We start from the raw sequence: 14,411 nt of genomic DNA on the forward strand, positions 1-14,411 counted from the left end.
ATTAAGAATATTTCGCTCAGAAAATAAAACTTTTGTTTACCAGACTCAATTTACATTTTAATTAATCAAGATGTACGCTATCATCATTTGCGTTGAGCGTGCTCGGAGTTTTCTTTGTCGAGAAACGTTTCGTCTTTTTTAGCGTCATTCTCCAGATGCCTGTTATGTGGGTGCGGCGACAAAAGCGACAATGCGCACAGGCTGGTCGGCATTGGATCTATGATTCCGATAATATTATTCTACATTATTAAAATAAGCGCTGCATTTTGTACATTACAAAATTGCAGTATATTAATGCCTTAACACTGGACAAATCTTGCAATTCTGCATAGGTGCATTTTTAATTAATTTTATTGAAAAAAAATTAATTATAATTTTTATAATCTTTAGAGGTATTTTACGGTCCTAGGGCGGTGAAAACTATTATTATAATGTATCTAAATGTGCTGTCAGCTATCACCTTCGGGCAAGTCGACTTTGTTTATGAAGTAATTAAAATTTCAATTTTGATTATTGATTGTTTAATGTGTATGGTTCATATTTACTAGAATATTGCCGAGTTTCATTCAAATATGAATATTTAATACATTTTAACACAACAATTTCACGTGAACGCAATTAATTTGATCTCACTTTTACTAAATTAAAATTATATACAGTTACTATACAAAAGAAGATGATAATTTCAAGAAACAAAACCAACACAATTTTTTTTAAGTGTTTAATTTAAAATATGACGATGTTTAGCATTGTTTCACCTCACTTGTGAAATATCAAAGTAGAATATTCACATATTCTATTAAAAAACAGTATTGGTTTTCATTTTTCATGTCTGTATTATCTATTTACATGACTTGAAATTAATTTGCAACAACATCGAATAAAATACATTATATTAAAATTATACAAAGCAATTAAATTTTATTTAGATTCATTTTAAACATTATTTTATTGTGCGATATATTTTACCACAATGCAAAACAAAGCATTAATAAAAAGGCTCAAAAACCAAATTATACCTAAACAAATGTACGTTTAGCAGAGTAGCAAAGGGAAAGCGCAAGTCGTGCACAAAAGTAAAAAGAACTTTTTTCTCTCGGCCTGTCCCTTTTCTGATTAACAATTACTCAGGTGCGTGTAGAAAATTACAATGCGCAACAAGGCAATGTTACGACATTACCAACCATAAATACAGAGCGGCATGTTAAACAAAGAAAATTACAATATTTGAATCGCATTCATTAGATTTTTTAAATTTACAACGTGTTTATACCCAGAAGCAATTATTATTAGTTTAGGGAAATTATTTTTTAATTGTGATGCGTTATGAATCAAATTTAAAAACACCTTGTTTATTAATAATTAAAATCTTGAATTTTGATTGCGTTTTTATTGTACAATTTTCATCAGACATATAAATGGAGATTGAAACAATTGCAGTTAATGTTAGTTGGTAGCATTAACATAAATATGTTGAGTTGCTATTATTACCAACGGGAATATTGTTGGCTTCAATGTACTTTCAGTTGTCATGATTCAGTGCTATAAACGGTAAGCGCATTAATGTGAGTTTTCTTCATTTTTATCGCGAGTACAATTATAGTAAATGTACAAGTGAATGTTCGCATCAATTTCCAATTTTATTAAGTACCTATCAACAGGACAGCTTATTGTACGAGTAAAAATAAGTTGAAAATAAGTCAAATATTAAAATATGAATATTTTCGGTGTTATTTAAATGTAAACTTGGATAAAAAGTTGAAATTAATGACCGTTGGGAGCAAAAGGTTTAGCTTTTAATTGAAATATGTTTCACCGCTTTAAAGCAAGAAAAATCCAATTTGGTCGAGTTATAAAAGCCACCCACTTTTCCGGCATTCAACAAACAAATTTATTTAGTTAAGCCCCCACGTGCCCAGGCCCCATCCGGCGTTTTCTTTCTGCGACTAAATCCGGCGAAATCTTGCGCGCTTTCTTTGCCCGCTGAGGCGACACTTCTTCACCGCCGGCGCGATGACTGGCGGCGAGAGCGTGCGAAAAAGGAAATGAAAAATCCAAGCTCCCGAATCCCGCGCGGAATCTCCTGGCGGGCATATGTTTGCGCTTGTTTTGAATTCCGACCGAAAAGGATATGCCGGCGTGTGCACGCACGCCACCACCGCTGCCGCCGCCGGTGGCTCGGCGCTTGCGTCCGCGCCGCACCACACTCAGCCGCCCCTTGTGCATCATGTGCCAGTAGGTCCGCGCGTCGTCGTTAGTCAGTGCGCTTTTGCTTCACGCCGCGAGAGCTTCCATCGAGCAACGAAGGGAGAAAAACTCACGCAGCGTGTCGGAAAATATCGGCCTCATTCAAAACCGCGCGCAAATTTTCAAAATAAAATCAGTGCGATGGTGAACCACCTGCCTCCGGACCTGATACGCACATGAAACTAAAAGTTTCACGTATAAAGCTATAAATTTTGTGACTTTTAAACATTCAACTTGACAGTTTCATAAATCACCTACGCTGACATTGACGAGTTCTGTACGCTTAAACGGACTAAAGCCACTCGAAGTTAAAGTTTAATAACAATTCGTACATGATATAAGGACACGAATAAAAATACGAATCGTAAGTAATGCGTGTCTCTGAACTTTAAACATTATTTGTTATAGTTCTCTGCACTCGTTTCTGAAGCGTAAACTTTGGCGATTTAAACTTTATAAACTTTTCGACAACGCAAACAACGATCCGTTATATCATCCGAACAAATACGACGACACCGATTTGCATAAACCAAACATAAGGCGAAAAATCATTTTGATCTCGCACAGCGCGTTTGTTTCCAACTTATCCGCATGCATTTCCAACTACATCCTAAATCTTTTCTCAAGCATTTAAGCGTCGCGACGGCAATGTATATATTTATTTTATAGTTTTCCATTTTATAGGCAGCACACCTGTACGTTTACGATGCATCTTTATATTTATACTTGATATGATGGGATATCATCAGAGTATGGAAATAAAAGCGTTTTATACACACATCGCTTCCACCTCAATGACGACATACTCGAAAATGCCTATCATGCTGACTGTAGCGAAAAATCCCATCTACATAATTTCGAATTTTACGCGTTATTGCCCCGCCATTAATAATTTACATTTGCACTCGGGGTGTGCGTGTACGAGCACAAACATGCATGTCATTGTTTAATAGAATGTTGACACACGGTATTGTCTCTGCGCTAATGCCAGGAATAATTTATCACAAAGATTTTAAACTGATTGTGCCCGGCTGGAAATGTAAAACGCACTGATTGAATGTACGCTTTTAAACAGGACAGCATTACATATTATTTTTATAAGCCATTACAGCATACGTGCCATCTATTATTTATAAGTAGTACAAAGTAATGCAAAGAACAAAAAGTGGAGACTATCAATCATTTGTTGGAAGCGGCGATTAAGGCCGGCGAGGTTGTCAAAGCGATGCGTAGGTACGGAATCGAGCACAAAAAATTCACATATTTTGCCGGCATGATAAGGTTACGCTTCGGTGTCATTTTTTTGTCTTTGTGTGTGTATGTGTGTGTGTGCGGGGGAAACAGAGAGTTCCAACTCCTTTCGAACTCTATTATCGATATTATAAATCAATTTGATACCGTGACAGTCGACGCATTTTCATCACTTAAATTAATAAAATGTTTGCTTAAATCACAAAGGAGATTCTTTTTGATTTTTTTTTATTAATTTAGAAAAGTACGATAATTATTTATGAATCGAAATTTACAAAATTAATAATTCGTAACTTTAGATAAAATACTATTCTCAATAAAATTTTTATATTTTTTGGCTTCGAATTTTTTATAGAATAGATATTTGTATAGTTCCTATTTTTTTCGGTGCGATATTTTAACAAATTCTCTTTACCGCTTTTGTTTAGCTCCAAACGCTGTGGCGACAAAACGTGTGTCCTTAATATATGCCCGCAACATGCAAAAATGTAAGAATATTAGTGCATACGCGCCAAGGCAAAACGGGCAATTTTGTTAATAAATTACGTTGCGTTTTTTGAAGTGACACACCCACCTATTCGGCTCCAAAGCTTTCAAATTTATAATCGCCCTTTATACGCGGCACCGTGCCACGCAAAATACAACAAAAAACCATGCACTACGCAAATGTTTTACGCACTCGTGGACAAAACATATAACGCGCGGTTTTAGTGGCTTGTATGTATTTTTTGGCATTTTTTTATTAAAGCGGTTTTCGACAAAACAAATTTCATAATATCAACATGAATATGCATATGAATATAGTTAGTGAAAATATTTTATGTTAGAGAAGAGCCAATAACAGTTTTATTAAAATTGTCAGCGTGTGCACTTTTTGGCTTTAAACATTTATAAATAATAAAAGTTTGCTTTTTCGGTAGATAATTTTATATATTCATTTTTTGATGTCGGTTTATATGTAATTGAAATTGATGTATATTGTTGAATACATTTTAGATTTTAAATTTAACTTTCATATTTCGGTGATTTTTAATTCTTTACGCTGGATTAATGACAACAAATTTAATTATAATCGGGTCCCAGACGGCACGCTTCTGTTACAGTCGACCACACTCAAAATTTCATTAATAACATTTTTTCATACTAGGAAAACTTTGCCAGTTCACTAAGTTTTCCTTTCTTTTTTTTTCTTCGCCTCATTCTTGAAGCATTTCTTCATTTTTTATTTCCTCTCCTCGTCTGCGCCCCCGCCTAGCACTAAATGATTGCGATGCACGAGCCAACAGCATCCTTCATTTCGGCAGGAATCTTCAACTCGCGCGCAACATTCAACCTGAAAGACGAGAACAACGTCCTTAGCTCCTCCGACTTTTTCGCACGCCTCGCCGGACGCGGGCGTGTGCGTTCCCGTTAAAGGATTCCGAAAAATCGCATTAATCATTTCTAAGAACCCTTCTTGCATCGCCGCCCGTTTTCTTCGCCCGACGCGCCCGCGCTCATTCACAATCTCAACACCACGCCACGTTGTAGTACCTACAAACAGAAAATGAGTAAAGAGTAAAAGTATCAGCGGAAAAACGCACGGCGCGTTACAAGAGCGCTCGTCGAATACGTCGAGTGCGAAACGTGCGCGCAAACCATCTCCGCCTTGGCCCTTCAAACGGCCTGCAGCGAAAGCAAATAAAGCAAATAATGAAAAAGTAAAGGCGCCACTAGCGCCGCGGGTGCACAAGCTCGCATCTGTTGGCAGGAAGTGAAGTGAGAAAACAGACGCGAGCGATTAACAAAGAAAACAAACCTAACGTGAGAAACAAAGAAAATAAGCAAGGAAATAAGATGGGAGGCCAAGAAAAAAAAATCCACTGACAGCCTTAGAGAATAAATAATTATAGGACGCGTCGTACGCTTGTCTGCATTTTTCTGCGCTGGCTTTGATTTCGGTATTATCATTCATTCTAATTATGCACAGAAACTCGACGAGATTTTTCTGTCGCAGGACAATGTCAGAATTATGTGTGCGCATCCAGCTGGGTAAAATCCTAGTGTGCTTGTAGTTTCGCACCACGGGTGTCGCAAATGTAGTTGTCAAGTAACGCCCCGATGCAATAAATTTATTATTTATGACGCTAGAAATGCTTTCTTAATTTGAGCCGTATTATGGCTCTTAATAGCACGGCGTAATATAAACTACCGGGCAGTCGTGAAGAAAAACAAACGCATGGAAAGTCATAAAAATGAAAATTTACGAATTGCCGTGTGTAGTATAAATATTAACACTAGTGGATATAATCGTAAACCTAAAATTACTTCAACTATATTTATAGTTAATTTTTAGCTCGATCGATGGCGCTAGTTGATATGAAAACCTAACCTAAAAGTCAACTCACAGTTTGTCAATAAAAGATCTGTTTTTAAATGGAAAAAAGGAATCGCATTTGCCCTCGCCCTCGGAGTAGTCAATTAGTTATTTATAGCCTCTGTTTGGCTTCCCGTTTAGCCTGATTTGAAACTAAAGTATCGGCGGAAAGAAAAAGCACCGCTAAGCGCCGTCCGTACCACCCCGGAGCCTTTCACTAAACGCGCCAATATTTTCCATTTACATTTGTTTCCGCGCTTCTTTCGACTGCTTTACTATTATCTGTTTTCCTACCACCCTCATGCAAGAAGCGCCACTTTGGCACTTTCGCATTAACACATCACTCGCACATCCGCACGCGGCGGATTAAATAATATTTATTGCGCCTGCCACATGTTTATCTTCATTTTTATTTTTATCATTCACAATGTATTCAATTCGAAATATGTAGGTTTTATAAAATTTTCCTGCGGGCTTCTCTTTTTGAGGTATTTCCGCCTAAGAAATACAACGCAATGGGGGATATTATGCAATATATTCATTGAAAACAAAAACAAAAAGCACGCGCGCGCCGCAGGTATAAAAATGAAATAAAAATAAAACGCGGCACGAAATTTACTACGCGAGTACCACAGCACCACACCTTAGAGCCACGCCGCCACCACCACTACTTGTGATGCGTGTTGTCGTGTGAGTGTGTATACCTTTGGTATTCGGCCCAAAGTCGACGAAACATCGAATCCGCCTCGGCCGCCAACTTCCGAGTGAAAATATTGCAAAAGCGTAACGTACGACGACGTGGAAGTCGTTGATGGAATTGGGTGATACTCGGAAAACGCATTTAGTTATAAACCGGGGCCGCGCCGCCCCCGCATACGTACGTGTGCGCGACGCGGACAGCAAAGCTATAAACTAGCGCACATGTAGAAATCTAAACACGCAAACATCGTAATTTCATCTAATGCACAAACTTTGCCAGTTTGATAGATGCGGGAATGCGCGCGCGCCGCCACCACCACCGCTCGCGATTGTGCAAATTCGAAATATTCAAATTGCATTCATTTCGGTGAAAATAATAATACAATTAACGTAAACATATTTTGGGAGATATGTTGATTTATGCAAATTTTGTTTTCCTTTTCCATCTGTTTCATAATTCGCATCTAAAATTTATTGCGCATCGATTTTTATTATTAATATATTTAAAGTCTAAAAATCGGCAAACATTGAAATGCATTTCACATTGAATATCTGCTCAATTTGATGATTTATAATTTATAATAGATCGATATACGACCAAAGTTTAGTTGTAAATATTCAATGACCCTGTATAACATCTAAATTTTGAAATAGATTTCGTAAACTAAAGTTATTTAACTTGCATCTACAAATTCGGGGCAAACTTTGCACTTACCCTTTATACCAATTCCCATAAGACATGAGTAAACTGCCATTGTGAATAATAATACAGCAATATTTGCAAATTCTTATTCCTAGTCACGTAGCAAATATCCAAATCATCATTCGTGCACCACGGCGCGCTTGTCGAGTACAATCTGGCGCAATACCATAAACGAATCCGGCCTACTCTCGTAACTCCGACGCGTTCCCACGGCTTTCACATTTCATCGCGCGCGCCCCAATCCTTGAGCGTTTTTGAGCAGTTGAACAGGCGAGCAATTGAAGCGTTTGAAACCGTTGAAATACTCTTATTTTATGTAGATCCTTCGTTTTTTGCACTTGCAAGCAATCGGTAAGAAACAAGAAAAAATATAGGTACCTATGCACAAAAGAAGTTGAGGGCGCGCGTGCGCGTATAATGATCGCGAATGTGCTGAGACCTCTGAGAAGGGGTGAAAAATGTGTAATTATTTAGTGTTTACGAGACTCGCTTTGCATTCGAATACGCGCCGCGCGTCGCAAAAGTTGGAAAGTTCGTGCGGGGGCGCACGGCAGTCGACTCGCGACCGCCTTTTAAATGACACACAATTTCACATAATAATTGTAATTAGAGATTAAATCTTTGCTGCGACTTTGCGAGTAATATTCAGGACCACAATTAGTATCTCGGTGGTAGTGCGATTAGATTTGGCGATTTCCACGTGAATTGTAATTAGATATCGCTAAATAATAATTTCATGCTAATGATATAAGACAAACATGCTCGGGGTGAATTTCATAATGTAGTGACAAGTAAATCTAATAAAGTTTTTATTCAGTTATAAGAAGAAATAGTAAAATATGCATCATTCATAAAATAGAAAAAAGAGTTTGTAAAATGTTGAATTTGCTGCATTGAATTATTTAATCGAATCGGAAAAATCGTCAAATATATCCGCTGACGCTATCCAGCTATCCGGAAATTGCATTGGAAAACTTGCAACATGAACCAAACAAATAAAACGCAACCAACTATATTTTGAACATTTTCCTATAAGTGCATTTAAATTTTCCCTGCAGCTTCCTTTGCTCCTTGCGTCTTTTACGATCGCGTTTTATTTTGTTGCATTCTGAAAGTTTTAAATTCGCAAACAAATCATAAATACTCGAAGCACTTGCAGCGAACTAATGAAATAAACGGATGCGATAAAAATGATAACCCGGGAAAATTTTGTTCGAACAGTAAACTTGCACTGGAATTGTCTGTTTGGTATTCACACAGCCATTACTAGAAACACATTTTATGACGGGTACATTTTTACACTATGTAAGAGTAAAAGAATATGACACGTGCAGAACAAACAAATAACATGAGAGCACTGTAATGAGCTAGCTGACCTAGAAATGCGCGGCTGTATAAAACAATAGTTTTGTTTTGTTGGAAAGTTGCTAATAGTTAAAATGTTTTTTGTTTTTCGTTGTGTTTTTTCTCTTTTGTCTTTCGGCTTCGTTTTCATATTAATATCAACCGTTTTATTACGCTTTATACAGGAATGTGTATTCCGCAGTAAACATTATCATTGCATTTGTTCACTCTAGGGTATTGTTGAACTACTGTACATTTGCATTTACTAAACCTTCAGCGCACAATAATCACCATTGTAAGTACTTAACTGTGCTGAAGCTTTCAAGAAATGCGTATATATTATTTTAATATTTCTATCAAAAAATTGTTACTTGTTTAGAACTAATGGTCAGTAAAGTAATATTTTAATGCTATAATAATTTAGTTAGTTTATTTTTTCATCATGCATAAATTACAATTATTAATTTGGTAAAATGTACTTTTATTTTTGGTTATTTTAGTCATAACGTTGATGAATATAAAAAATTCCACTACAATGGCGATGAGTTTGAACTTTTGGTCGTGTAATCAGCTTTTTATTTTCATATACTGGGTATGTTAAATTATGTCGGATCACATTTTTTCCACTGAACTAGTTAATACGTTAAGCAATAATTTCCTCCGTCACCCTGGTTACCGTGAATTGTGAGAAGTAAAGCGTGGCGGTTGAAGTCGCCACCACCGCTACCGCCTCTCCGCTTTACGAGCGTTTCTCGCCGATCGCTGTTTCAAATATGCGCATATGTATTCTAAATGTATGTGCCGTAGTGATGGCACCCGGCCGCGTTGTGTTTCAGCGCGAATTCCGCACTAAAATTTTAATAAGCAATCGTTTTTTCGTCCGCTCAGTTTTACGGCCGCCGCCTGTACACGTAAACACATTATTCGTTTTGGCGCAAAGTGCTTACGAACTTGCTCGCTTTAAATCAAATATTTAGCTCGGCTAACGAGCATATATACTCGAGAACGCTAAACATGCGCAATTGTTATTTTATTATTTCTTGAAAGATGCTTTGTGCTGCCATACTTGTGTAACTCTCCACCGGAATGTTGTTGTTTGAAAGTTTACTGTTTCAATAAATAGTTTACTAAAGTTCTTTTAAAAGTAAAATGACAAAAATGCGTACTGTGACATTTTTTGCTCTTGTAATCAAAGATTTGTTGGAAATGAATCGGATCTCATCAAAAATGCATCTTATAAAAATGCTGATTGTCGCATTTTTAATGAATTGTCATATTCGGAATTACGCTACCCGGGGGTGTATAAAATCGAGAAGACCTAGAGAATCGTACAATCTCACACAATGCAAAGTCAGCTTTTACCGCTTCCAACTTTATCCGCGCTGGCAGAGTAAAACATACGGCAGTGTCTGTTCTTTAACATCCTCATACGGCCCGCGCGGAGAATTTAAAACGTTCCTGCAATTCTTAAAACTAACTTCTTGAAATACTCATTTCGCTACATTCGAAGCGCACATACCGGAGGCGCGCCGCCAAAAGCAGCACGAAACCGAATCGACCCCACATTGGCATTGGTATCTTACCCTCTCTTTTCGCGTACAATCTACAACGCAAAATGAGAGACGAATACAGCCTCCCTTTTCGTCATTTTATCGCCGTCGTTTTGTTATTTCTTTTTTTCCCTATCTACATCTGCCCTTCTCAGATGCTCGGCGTGGTTCGCGCCTGGCGGTAACAAAACGATGCGGCGGATTAAAGATAAAATTACTCCTTTTTTATTGCCCCGCCAGTATTGCTACAAGCACTTAAGTCGCATCGAGATACCAAAAGAAATCTTTATCTATTATGACGAATGAAATAAAATGTCTTGTTCCGATTCGTTCGGGAAAGCCCACAAAAGCCATCGGATTCATGTTTAAATGTTGCTTGGTATTCCGGAGATTTTATGGTGTTTTAATTGATTTCATTTTATTGCATTTTTCTAGGAAAATCTTAAGTTCTTTTTATTTCTTTTGTTGCAGGGGGAGTTGAACAACCTTGGTGTGTTTTGGGGACTAAACAATGAGGGTGTCGTGCGTCTGCAGTGAGGGATGAACGTCGTCAATACCAGGATTTCATTCAGATACGGTAAGTCAAGTAAATCTTTTTTGAAAAACCGCACTATTGTATGTTGCCTACAAATGTTTCAAAAATGCAGTTGGTATTTGGAGTTCATTTGACTGAATTTATTATTAAGATGATAATTGAAAGGTATTTTTTTCAAACCAAGCAAATTTGGATACAAAACTGAATTATATTCGGAAACACATTTTTCTATGCCGCAGGTTTTGAAAACAATTCATTTTATGACACAATGTTTTCCACGTCGTGTTTTCGAACCCAGCATTGTTTTCCACTTTTAATATGTAGTGAAACGTTTTACAACCAAATATAACCGTTGAATCAAATTGTTCTAAACGGACATTATTGGTTTCCAGAGTAAATAGGTTGTTCCTGACAATTTTGTGTAAAAGTTTGCTGTGTTTAATATTTGCAAATTTTACTAATTAAATTTCGTAATATTAACACTTCTCCGCTGGGTGCCATACAATAAGCGAAAGAATTTCCTGATTTGTAATTAAATATTAAATTTAATCATGACATTCGCCGCATTAAAGACTCCTTTGAGCTAAACCAAAATTATCAAAACCGCGCACGACTGCACGCATATTCCGCGCCATCATTAATATTTAATAAAACGCTTTACCAGAAATTTGGAAATTTATACCAAACGTTTACTTTTTCTTTTCTTGTTTGACATGGCGGATACTTTTTTAATAAAACTTATTACAAAACGGACCCAAAATATTATTTAGAAAAAGTATCATTCTAATAAAAATTTGATTATTAAATCTAATGGAAAAGTTCTATGAGAAGGTGTAAAAAGTCCGACATTTTACGATCATATTTATATATACTCGTACTTCACCTTCTTTTTTTTAAACTTGTGGCCGAGGTTATTATTCATCTGATCCTTTGCTTTGCACTTCATTCCGTTTTTCATGTGATTTTGAGAATGCCTGAAAATGAGAACCTGGTATATTTTCACACTCAAGAGTCACCCAAGAACGTCAAAAAGGTAATATAAAACAAAATACATAAAGTAAGCATGATATTTTGCAATATACAGAAAAGAATCGTAATGAAATGTGTGCAAAGCATTTTTTCTTTAAATTTCTGGATAAAAACTTATTTGTTTCAAAATATGAATTTGTCTAGAAGTCAATAGATCAATTACTAAATGACCTTCAAGTATCTGTCAAGTTTATCGAAATCTAACACGAGTTCCATTCATATAATAAGGAAAGATTACAACCCGCCCATTGGCGATTCAAAGTAGGATGTCATTGCAATTTGTAAGTTTCTACGTGCTACAAGTTTGATACGTTAAGCAGATGAAAAGCGAGAGTAGTAAGGCAATATAAGATTGTATATGTACGGCTTGGGTCTCGGGATAAATGTCTGACTGGGGGTTTCTTCGACGAGTTTTCGCTCGGCATAGTTCAGTCGGTAAAAGCGCTCCGATTACGACTTTATTACAAGAGGCCGTAATATAAATCTGCGGATGTGAAAAAGCCCACCATACTCACCCGAACGTGGAACACGTTACTTCGACGGCGATTTCTGTTTAAACCTAGCCCAAATCTAAATGCAGCACAAACCCGGGACCCAGTCGCAAACTTGCTTTTTGTGTCGCTCTATATCTGCAAAGCCGGCTCGCGCGCGCCGAGCGTTCATTGCTTCATCCTACGTCGGCGTCGCGCAAAACGAGTAAAATCGTGCTGCCCTTTTTGGCCCCAGCCAGACAGCCGAACGCCACCGTAGAAAGTTATAATGACGTGGGACGAAACTGCCCGCCAGGAGACTTCTATTTAGACGTCGCTCTCCCCTTGTCACGACCATCACCGACTTACTACTTCCCGGCTTCCCACCCGCCACCTCAAAAGCTTTGAGTTAGATATATATAACAAAACTATACTTCACGTCTAATCTGGTCCGAGTAATTTACTATATCTCAAGTATGACTTGTCATATATGCTCGGCAAGTGGCCGTCCCCAGATGTCAAAGGCAGCTCTTAGATTTATAACTACCCTTGTCGGGAGATGCTCTTGTGGATCTTGACTAAGAGCGGCAAGGACGAAGGGCGTGGAGCGTTGCGAAGCTCTTAAATCGCCCGCTCAATTCTATCATGATATAATTTAATGCTTGCTTTTAAGAAGACACAATTTTAATTGAAATTTATTTCCCCTTGAATGCGCAATCCCACATCTTGATATTTATTAATATTTATTAGTATCTGCGCTGCGTTGCGTGCGATTGTAAATTAAACGCGTTGCGTCGTAAATCGGGTCGGCAGGTGCGTCATTTTAAATCAACGCTGATAAAATCCACGCCCGACACGCATCGTCATCCTCGACGCAATTGGCGTTTCTAATTCCCTCGCATATTAAGCGATTTCGATCGTGCGCACAAATTACACCAAGAGGCAGGTGATTATCATTCTTCGGCCCATACCCTCTCTCTAGTCGTATATTGTGTAAACGAGATTGCCTTCGGATTGATTTGTAATTAGTACGCGCAGGAATCACATCCAATTCACTCACGTTTTAGGCATTAATTTATATTTTACCAAAATGGTAATAATAATAATAATAAATTGTCTAGTCAAGTTAAACAACGAAATCTAATCGAATTTTAACAAGTGTGTTGATTAACGCCGAGTTTACTTATTTCGGTTGTCTTGATGGGCCACTTGAAGTATTTGTTTGATGTGAGTCCGTCCGCATTGCAAGTATATCCTTGCATCTGCCGTCTGGGTACTTCACTTCGACCCTTTGCAAGGTTTGGACCGCGGCGCAAGGGGAATGATAGCCGCAAGTGTTGCGCACACTTGGAGGCGACATTCGTATATTCCGGAATGATCATGGCCGGTTGGTCGTCCCGTCCAAACATTATCTCTCGCCCATCTCCGAACTAATACACTCGAATCAGCTATCCGAGCGACTCCTTGCAGCCAGCCACGATAACTGCCAACGGCGCATTCGGATTTTCCGCGCGACTTGGAATACCGTCTAATCGCCAGCGGCTCGAATGTGCAAATACACAAACTGTAAATAATTGCAAAACACAACTGCACACACTGCAGCTGTAGTATACTCGTAGTTTCGTCCTAAAACATCGTGCACACGGATTATATTGCTTATATTGCGTTATTTATTCATGTAAAATAGTTTTTAGTTGCAAAATATTAATTTTACCTTATAGATAATGATGGAGTTGCGGTATATGTAGCGAGCGTTAATATTGCAAATAGTGATGATAATCACTTGTTTAATTTCGTGTAGTTATACCACTACACGAACAATAAACTAAAATACCACAACCACAGCTTAGCCATTGTCCATAAGTCGCATTAAGTCCGATTGAATCTGATTGGTGTTTGTATAAGTGTCCGAATGGAATTAGCATCCGTCCGGTTTCTCATTAAATAACATTCACCCATTCGCCGCACGCTTCAGACCTTTCCGCAGGTGAAAATGTTCACGTTTACATTTTGCTACTACGACAAGCCGGAAGTAATCCGAAATTGTTTGGGCGAATATTTTTCCATCCGATATCCAATATAATTTTCAATTCGACCGCACAAAATGCGCGTGCTCGCGCGCATTCTCGTTTTATTGTAAATTCCAATTTAATTGCGACAGGAAATTTCAATCTGCAGAACTTATTATTAGCCCACGTTCGCAAATCCAACTCGGTGTGTGTGTGTG

The 14,411-nt window shown here is 37.8% G+C and overlaps 1 protein-coding gene across 4 annotated transcripts in view; it reads left to right on the plus strand.

The window, feature by feature from the left end:
- The window catches only part of LOC135794826 (chaoptin-like), a 122,575-nt gene that overhangs the window by 23,371 nt on the left and 84,793 nt on the right, over positions 1-14,411 (plus strand). For 2 of the 4 annotated variants that reach the window (XM_065306264.1, XM_065306262.1), the window contains exon 2: positions 10,622-10,727. In XM_065306264.1, the coding sequence (XP_065162336.1) occupies positions 10,691-10,727 (37 nt within the window). In that variant the 5' untranslated portion in view covers positions 10,622-10,690. Of the gene's footprint in view, positions 1-2,258; positions 2,612-10,621; positions 10,728-14,411 lie in introns of those variants that run through there. The other 2 variants (XM_065306261.1, XM_065306265.1) reach the window with 2 other exon arrangements.

This window comes from Atheta coriaria, unplaced genomic scaffold, assembly GCF_025399875.1.
Source record: "Atheta coriaria isolate IRGN ID8LTWV9N9 unplaced genomic scaffold, Caltech_Dcor_3.1 hic_scaffold_6_pilon, whole genome shotgun sequence".
Taxonomy (NCBI): domain Eukaryota; kingdom Metazoa; phylum Arthropoda; class Insecta; order Coleoptera; family Staphylinidae; genus Dalotia; species Dalotia coriaria.